Here is a 9,435-nt window from a genome sequence, read left to right on the forward strand (position 1 = left end):
GTGGTTGGTGACTACTAACAGCAGAAGTTCTGGTGGCCGGGTACCCGCTGCATGGTCATATTTACAGGAAGAGATCTTCCACCCAGTGTTGCCTCTGCTCCCTGTAACGCTTCCAAAGCTGCAGAGGGTACATTCAGTAAGTGTTCAGTGCTCCTGGTCTTGGTGTCACAGCTGGCCATAGGTTTCTCTCCTGTTCAGTGCCCAGTGTAGGGTCAGCGATTGTTCACTGCAGCACCAGAGGGAACAGAAGAGCACACCCTGGCCACTCAGCACCTTCAAAATAGGTGACAAGGAGTTCACACACTTCATTCTGACCCTCTTTGTTCCGAAGTGCTAACAACTTGCATATGCAAGGTCATGATCTTGTCTGCCAAAGGCTTTCACTGCATTTATCCTGCTGCTACCCCATGGAAACTGAGCGACTCCTGACATATCCACTGGCATGAGAAGCAGATCAAGCCACTGATGGGTGACATGACTACAATCAGTTTACAGCCAATTTTCAAGGACTTTCCTTTCACACTTGAGCATGTATCTGAAAAAAAAGCACTTAAAAGAACAATGGAGAGCCATCACTATTTCAAAAGACAGCTTTAAAAATCATCACTCCTGCAAACAGTGGAAGAGGTTATCACTAATCTCATTTAGGATTCTACACTCATCAAACCAAGAAGCCTGCCAAAACAACAGAGGACTGCAACAGACCTCGATGGCTTAGGCAGACACTGCAGTTCATGACAGAGAATACCTTCAAGGGAAGTTAAGCCCCAGCAGAGAGACGTGGCAAGCTAACAGAGCTGGTCACTGCTGAATTTACTAGAGTTGCTGTACTAATCTTCTGCTTTCCATTTGAATGCTCTGATCAAAGAAAACATTAAAAGTTATTTAATTTGATGGTGTATCAATGGTCACCAAAACATCACGCTGCTTTACTAAATCCTGTGCAAGCCTTTGAATCATTTGGAGTATTTTGGCTTTTGCCCAGTATGGAAATAAGATGAGGAAGGTGGTGAAACTAGTTTCCTAATGGCCTGCATCCATCCCATTTCCAACAAAACTTAAAACAGAACCTCCACCCCCATGTTTGCAGCTGATCAATGAATTAAGAAATTCAGCCTAGATTAGCCAAAAACAAGCTTTAAATAAAAATAATAATCTATAACCAGTCTAGATTTTCTAGCCTATGGATTCTGAGGACCCAGTACCATTGGGCTACCCAGTTGCTACCCAGAAACTCAGTTCTCATCAACTCTGCCAAGAGCATTACTGCTCAGTATACAACAGTGTTATGCTCTTACTACTCAATACCAGCAAGATGTTTGTCGTAAATATAGAGCTGCTTCAGTCTTTGTTCCTATTACCTGCCATCTGTAGTCATTTTCTGTGTACAGTAGGACCCCAACTGTTGCTGCTATTAACTGTGTTGTGAAAGGCTCTTTGTAAAGCATGTGAATGTGTCTGTCTGCAGTCATTTTACAAACCTCCTTTCCACATTCAGCAGACAGAAATATGTGCTATCTGCTCCCTTTGTGAACTCTTTAGCCTGTATCTGCTGAAAATCATGTAATTAAAAACCCCACAACAAAACAGACCAAAAATCCAACTAGCACTTCACAGAATTACTCTTAGTTCATTGGCAGAAGAAACACAAAAAAATTATTTCCAGTACCTCTAACTCTCCCTGTGCAAGGGTGTACATAACTAGACTGCATACACACACACATGCATCACAAACTACATCCTTCCCTACGACTCCTCTCCTACCACGTCGTCTTCCTCTAACATTCAGCAGCTCCTATGAGAAATTGTTCATGCTATTAATTGATAGGAAATACAGTCACTCCAAAACATATAGTTTCAGCCTTTCCTGGATTAATAATACAGTCTCCTCTTGCTCTTCTAGGACTTTTTCCTATGAATTGCAGAACATTCTTATCCCATCTGTGCCAGGCTTTGAGATATTTCATTTTAAGCAGTGGAAAGTCCTGCTGATGTTACTGGAACCATATACATGTGCTCCAAGTACAGTCAGTGCTTAAGTGTTTTGCTGGATGGGAATCACTGCTCTTAGCATCTTTGACAGCAATTACAAGCACAATCCTGGGACAATAGCCTCCTCCAAAGTGCAGTATCAACACTTTACAAAGCCAGTATGCTCAAATCTCTGCAGAATTGTCAAAAGCTTCACTGGAACAGAAATTTCTACTATACAAGACTTGGAAATGCAGTCTGCAGTGTTACTGCAGTGACAAGAAAAGCACAGGGATTCCTCATGTTCCCCTAATCTAATTCAGTTGTGCCAGGCAGCTAGCAGAAAATTCTCCAGAAAGTTCTGGCAACATTCTGGATGATGACACCACTGATTTATGCACACAGAATTTCTGCAACATCTGGATTATGCAGCTAGTCCCTGTGGCTGTGCCATACCATAACAAGGCATAAGGACTCTAAGCTTCAGCTTTGCTCTTTGAGCTTCCCGATGCTTTGATTCTATTTATTATACGTAAAGACATTCAGAAGGAATGAAGGATGCCAGAAAAAATTACTTTAACCTTTGAAAGAAAGCAGAGCTGGTAGAGTAATGGTCAGCGCCCTATTATGCTGTACGTAAGTGAGCACTGAACTGGTCATGTAAGAGAATGCCTACATCCTTCTAACTAACATTATTAATGTTTCATGCTATGGATCAAAGAGAAACAGAATCACAGAATGGTTTGGGGTGGAAGGGTCTTTAAAGATCATCTAGTTCCAACCCCCTGCCATGGGCAGCGACACCTTCTACTAGACCAGGTTGCTCAAAGCCCCATCCAGCCTGGCCTTGAACACTGCCAGGGATGGGGCACCCACAGCTTCTCTGGGAAACCTGTTCCAGTGTCTTGCCACCCTCACAGTAAAAGATTTCTTCCTAATATCAGGTCTACCCATTTTTGGTTTAAAACCATTCCCCCATGTCCTACTGCTACATGCCTTTGTAAAAAAGTCCCTCCCCAGCTTTCTTGTAGGCCCCCTTTAGGTACTGGAAGGCCGCTGTAAGGCCTCCCTGCAGCCTTCTCTTCTCCAGGCTGAACAACCCCAATTCTCTCAGCCTGTCTCCACAGGAGATGTTTTTTTCTTAGATTACAATCAAGGCTGCTTTTGACAAAGAGAGGTTCATGCATCTTTAAATCCCGATTCTCCATGTGGTTTGGCTTGGAGCTTATTTTTTGGCAATCATGCTTTTTAAGGAAAAAAAGTAGAATAAATCATTCCTAAGCTTACACCAGCAATGTCAAAGCTTCCAAACGACCACCCTATCCAGCACTGTCACGCATAGATTCTCAGAGTATAAACACGACCCTGTCCCTCTCTAGAGGCAGGCAATGAATTCAGCTTTCTTGGCACACATGTAGTGTGTGCAGGCACACATGCAAGCTCATGTTGAGCAAGTAGCCTGGATTCTGTTTTGAGCTGGCAGGAATAACCTACCAAAACCACAAACCTACACCTTCTTGCTTTTAGTACCTTCAGTTTACTGACAAAACTTTGCTGTACTAAGAGAACACAGCTAATAAGGGCTTTGAATCCCTCTTGAACTCTGAGATGGAGAATACACAAAGAAAAAGTGAGAAAACAGATGCAGAATTATCCTGAACTCTGGTTGCTCTGTGCTGATACAACAGAGTACAGCGGATCCTAATTGTGCATCCTCTAGCATCCAGAAATCACATTAGAAAAGAATTAGACGACACTGCACCTGTGTTTGGGATTTCTGAAAACGCAGCAGATCTGTTCTGGTGGCTGCTTGTCAAAAAATGCCAAGCAACAGCCTCCATGCACACACCAGCCTCGTAGCACAGACATGGGCAGTCCGCGTCTTCTGGGTAATATGAGTATTAAGTCAAACATGTCCTAAATGAACTCTGTTTACTCTGTGTATTCCACTGCTTTCCAGAAATTACATAGGTCTTAATAATATATGTTTCATGTGGAGGCATGGGAGTCTTGGACTTGTTATTCTGACATGGTTATAGGTAGCTATAGGGTTCTTTCAAGGTACACCAAGGACCACTCCTGTTTTGGGGAAAATTACCTGAACTACTGCCAATGCAATGAAAGGTTTAGTGTGACTTGAACGATCACTGACCAGGCCTGAAATCCTAGAATAGTAATACAGAACACAAACCCCAATGAAATTTCAATTATCTTTGTCATTGAAATGGTTTTGCTTTCTGTGGCGAACTTGTTCATTTGTTTACCTAGCTTTACCAAAAAGAAAAAATCCTCAACACTACAATAAAAATTAAAGATTACAAACCCACAACTTTTACTCATTGAAACTAAACACAAGGATTTCAACTTACTGTACTTCAAATCCTCAGGAGTTGTTTACAAAGAGCTTTTGAACATGTAGAATCAACAGATTATTCATATGCAAACTATATATGACTAAGACAAAAAAATCCACAGAAATGGCTCTTACTAGCTTTCCCCTGTTCTATATCTAAAGGAAGAAAAGATCATTTATTTGACAATTAAAATTATATTTTTACTGTAAGATAATATATCTAACCATAAAAATATTGCAAATTGAAGAAATCCATTCCTCGTTTTCAATATGAAACAAAAGTTACAGCAATCACTTAAGGAAAAGTTATATTGCAAACACAAATCTTGAAAAATACATCACTGACATTATGATGGCAGGTGCTGTTCAGCTCATATAGATTTGTATCATACTGAAGAACATGAAGTTTTTTCCTTCTCTAGCTTCCCAGTTTTTCCCACTATGTGCCTCTATTCTTTCCAGTTGAATAAACATTTCAACCCTGCTCCCATTAACCCAGATGCAATTTTCATTGTTACCATTTTTTCCACCAGAAATGCTTTATTTAGCCAGTTGTTAAATGGATATGAATTGCAGTGTGTCAGAAGCGGGGCAGCTCACTGCTGGATGCCTGACAGCAACCCCCTAACCCCTGCTGAAAAGCACCAAGTGCTCTTAGTCTGGACCCAGCGCTCAGCACCCCCCAAACCCAGTCTTTTATGCTGGAAGCAAAAGTCTCTACCTATAAGAGGAGGCTATTTCTGAGGTTACCTAGACTACAAGAGCACTCTGAAATCACTGAGCAACACACAGAAATGAGCCAGTCATACAGCTCAGCAGCGGCTGAACATCTTTGGCATAGCATCTTGAGGCATTCAGGACTGCTTTAATTAAAATACAGATTTAAAATGAAAAAAAAAAAAAGTATTAGCTAATAGGCTTTGACTAGGTGCGAGCACAAATTACCTTAACCAGAATCAATTAGAGCACCCACAGAACAGACAACACCCAAGCCTGCACAACCAACTACCAATAAACACACAGATGCAAAAAGGGTGGGTTTTTTTTAACAACAGATGTCATTGTCACAGTTGAAAGCTGTTCTTCATAACATTGCTAATAATTGTAGTACAGCTGAGACGTTCAGATGTGGTTGCTTAAGCTGGGCATCCAAACCTTCATGCTGTATCTACACTGCACAAACCTGTTAGCATTACTACCTGACAATCTCCTGTTCCACAACAATTTTTTAATCAGCAAAATGTTATCCTTTCTACAGCATCAAATTTATGATTTGGGGGGGCTTTTCACTTATCTTTCTGATGGCACATGTAACAGTTTCAGGGCCTCGAAGGCATAAACCATCTCACTGACATCATAAGAAGGAGAGGAGCTACTGATTATGAAAGCTGTACTGTATTTGTATAGCTTTGTGTACCCAATGCTTCCATAAAGCAGAGTTCCTTGTTTCAGGTATCTGAAGAGGTGAGCATTCCAATACAATTATCCAGCTGTGCAAACTCTCACCCACTGAATGTTTTAGCAAATGTGCCAAATCTTTACGTAAGACACTTAACTACGGCATTACACTTTCACCCTGTGCACTTTAGAAGAGGCCTGATTTTAAGCCTCCATAACACACTACAGTATCACTGAGGCTGGAAGTGGTAACCTAACCTACACACACCTTCCGTCCCTGTTCCCTGTGCATACATCAGAGGGGCTCTAAGGTACAGACCATGTATGGTGTCTCACAAGACATCTAGCAGAGCCAACCTGAGTCCACTAGTGGTGCAAAGGTGTGATAAGAATAATACACAAAAGCAACTTATAGAAATATAAAGAGTCTACAGTATTCTATAGAAACTAAATTAACTTTTTTTTTTTTTTTTTACCATCATTAAGCATTTCAGTTAAGGCATTACCTATCATCATATTAAGTATTAATGTACCTGGTATTCATCAAGTAAAATTCAATCCCCACAGTAGGTCACAAGGATGTTAATGACAGTGATAGCAGAGCATCTTTAAAAGCAGTTATGAGCCAAAAGCCCTGGTCAATAATTATCTTCTGTTTACACATACCCCTTACTGAAGGTCATCTCAACAGACCACATCACCAGAGATGATTAAAAAAAAAAAAAAAAAGAAAAGAAAAAAAAGATGACAAAAAGATATAGCATGAAAAAGAAAGATGAAGAAAAGCAATACCTAAATTAGAGGAGTGACGCTCTGGGGCTTAAATGCCACTGTGGTGACAGGAATGGAAAGGGTTGCCCAGTTCAGAAAGAAAGGTACAAAAGACATGTGACAGGGGAGTAACAGAGGTAAGCATAGCATCTACTGTACACAGCAACCTAACAACTGGATTAATTTCCCTCAGTAGAAGAGGAGCCCAAGAAATCCTCTCCTACAGTTCATTAAAGGTTAATTACACAAATGTCCCCCAGAAGACTCTCATACATGCTCCGAGAAAGAGGTGCTGTGCAGAGCCAATGAGCCTCATGCCCCTGCTGGGAGAGCCACCCAGGAGCCCTGACTGTCTCCCATCTTCCCATCACCACCCAAAGGCTTTTGTAGCAGAAACAGCTCCAAGGTATTGCACCCTTTCTTCCCAAGGCAATCGGGCCACAGGAAGGAGGATTGTGTGTAACTGCACCCCAGCCTTCTTGCAGCTTGTCCCTACCTCCATGCTGCTCGCTAGCGTCCAGAGAGATATAGGGGAAATGCAGCAGAAGTTTCTGTCTCTTTGCCTCAGGGACAGGAGGTGCATACCCATGTTGGTGAGCATGAACCTCACTTCACAGATAGCTTTCCCTGAGGCAGGGTTTTAACATAAAAGCTTTTCTTCCTTAAAAAGATGTCACCCAAGGAAAGGCAGATTCCCCAAACTCACCAAAGTAACATCGAAAAAAATTATTCTTTGTCACTTGTTGTGCCAAATAAACCAACCCCAGAGGATCAGGAAGAAAAGCACACAATTCACTGTAAACTGTTGCACCAGTAAGTATAAGACATGTTTGTACAGGGAACTTTTCTGAGAGGGCTAAAGCACCCAGGTTTGTGACTCTTCCAATGCACAGAATTAGGGTAGAAGACACATGGAATATAGGAAGCAAGAATAAGGAAGAGAAAGGGCAGCACTAGTCCCAGCTTTGGCACACACCACTGGTTACTGGTAAAACCTGCTGCCAGCTGGCACCTCTGCTTCTGTGCAACAGGGGCATCCCACTTCCAACTCAGTGCTTAGGGAACAAAAGATGGACACAGGGAGCTCACTGATCACGCTGAGAGGGACCATAGGAAAATTATTTGAAACACACAAAATTTCCTTTGAACATTCCAGTTCCCAGGAAGACCTCAGATTGATAGAAACGAGGCTTTCCTCCTCTCCATTGTGGTTTTCCTTAAAAATATATTCTTCTTACAAATACCTCCAAATAGAAGAGATTCTCGGACGGCTACTTGCAGAAAGGCAGAGCCTGACACCCCCTCAGAAGCAGACTTTAGGAAGGGAACAAGACAGAAGAGCCATAGCATTAACTGAACAGAACACCTCTGCAAGGATGACACTCGGTTTCCCCCTGCCACCCCGGCTGCAGCCAGCAGCATCGCGGAGGGGCCTCCCGGGCCCTGCTCCCCGCTACACAGCGGGTGGCATTCCCTGGCAAAAGCTCCAACTGGGATCCAAACTATTGCTGAAAAACCCTATTAAGTACATAGAATTAGGTATCTGCACAAACAGAAGAAATTATCCCGGAAAAACATGAAACGGATGCTCAGTGAGAATGGCTTTTTCTGAAGCACAGCACTACTTGTCATTAATAACTGAATTCACCTGGATCCACCAGGACGGGTTTTGGCTTTGGGTGGCTTACAGCCATTACACACTTTCCACCGTATTAAGCATCAACACATTGAACAACAACACCCACGACTGCGCCTCGAGCTGAAATCCAGGGCCTCACTGCAATTTAAACTATTTGTTCATGCAAATAGAAGCGTATTTCTGTATACGCTGAGCTAGTTTCTGCGTGCAAAGACAACAACTTACACAGGTGCACGTACAAAAAAACGCACTATGGAGTGCGGGAAAAGAACCGAAATTTCCGATTTCTATTCACCGCCTGCCTGCGAAGGCAAGGAGGGCCGCTGCCTCCCCGCTCCTCGGCCTGGGGGCGGCGTGACCGCGCCCGCGCAGCCGGGCACCGGGCGGGCAGCGGCCGGGATGGGCAGCGGCCGGGATGGGCAGCGGCCGGGCCGGGGCCCCGCCGCTCGGCGCTAACAGGTGCTGCGCCCGCCAAGTTCTCACGCTGCGCCTCCCATTCTAACCGGTCCTCCCCCCTTTTTCTCCTTAGTTTTCCCTTTCTTCTCCCCGCCCCCTCCCCAGGCCGCCGCGCCCCCCGGGTTTGCCCACGCCACTTGGGAGCGGAGGGAGAGACACCGAGCGGAGAACGCGCTGAGGGGCTGCGCGCCCCGCGGCACCCCCCGCCCCGCCGCCGCGCCCCACCTGCGCGGCCATGAAGGAGAGGTCCATGGTGCTGCCGCTGGAGCTGCTGGCGGAGCTGGAGGTGCTGAGGCTGCCGCTGCTGCCGCCGCCGCTGCTGCTGCCGGGGGCGGGCGGGGCGCGGGGGCGCGGCGCGGACACCGCCTCCCCCAGCAGCGGCGGGCGCGGCCGCGGCAGCGGGACAGACACCGGTACCAGTTCCAGCCTCGGCGGCGCCCGGCGCGGCTCGGCACGGCACGGCACCGCGCGGCTCGGCACGGCACGGCACGGCGGGAGGCTCCGCCAGGGGGCGGCGGCGGCCCGGCCCCCGCGCTGGGCTGGGCGCGGGTCCGCCCCCGCGGCGGGGGCGGCGGAGGGAGGGGGCGCACCTGTGCGCCGCCCCAGCCCTGCCCGCAGCCGCCGGGTGGCCGGGCACCGCGCCCGCACCGGGCTGCCTGAGCTGGAACGCGGCTTCTCTGTTCCCTGGGGCGAAGCGGGGCCGGAGCGTACGCGGGGAGCCCGGCAGGAGCCGGGGGAGCGGCCCCGGGCTGGGTCACGCAGGTGGGGAGCGGGTGACGGGCGAGTGCTGACGAGCAGCGTGGGAAATGATCGCCATACCGGGAGGCAGGTGTAGCCCCTCTGCACC

General features: G+C 46.1%; 1 protein-coding gene across 1 annotated transcript in view; it reads right to left on the reverse strand.

Annotated features, from left to right (window-relative positions):
* C7H14orf132 (chromosome 7 C14orf132 homolog) overlaps positions 1-9,047 on the reverse strand; it is a 44,051-nt gene extending 35,004 nt beyond the window's left edge. Inside the window, exon 1 of the mRNA XM_037395492.1 lies at positions 8,814-9,047. Within this exon, the coding sequence (XP_037251389.1) occupies positions 8,814-8,840 (27 nt within the window). The 5' untranslated portion in view covers positions 8,841-9,047. The remainder of the gene's footprint in view (positions 1-8,813) is intronic.
* Between the last annotated feature and the right edge of the window lie 388 nt (positions 9,048-9,435).

This window comes from Falco rusticolus, chromosome 7 (assembly GCF_015220075.1).
Source record: "Falco rusticolus isolate bFalRus1 chromosome 7, bFalRus1.pri, whole genome shotgun sequence".
Taxonomy (NCBI): domain Eukaryota; kingdom Metazoa; phylum Chordata; class Aves; order Falconiformes; family Falconidae; genus Falco; species Falco rusticolus.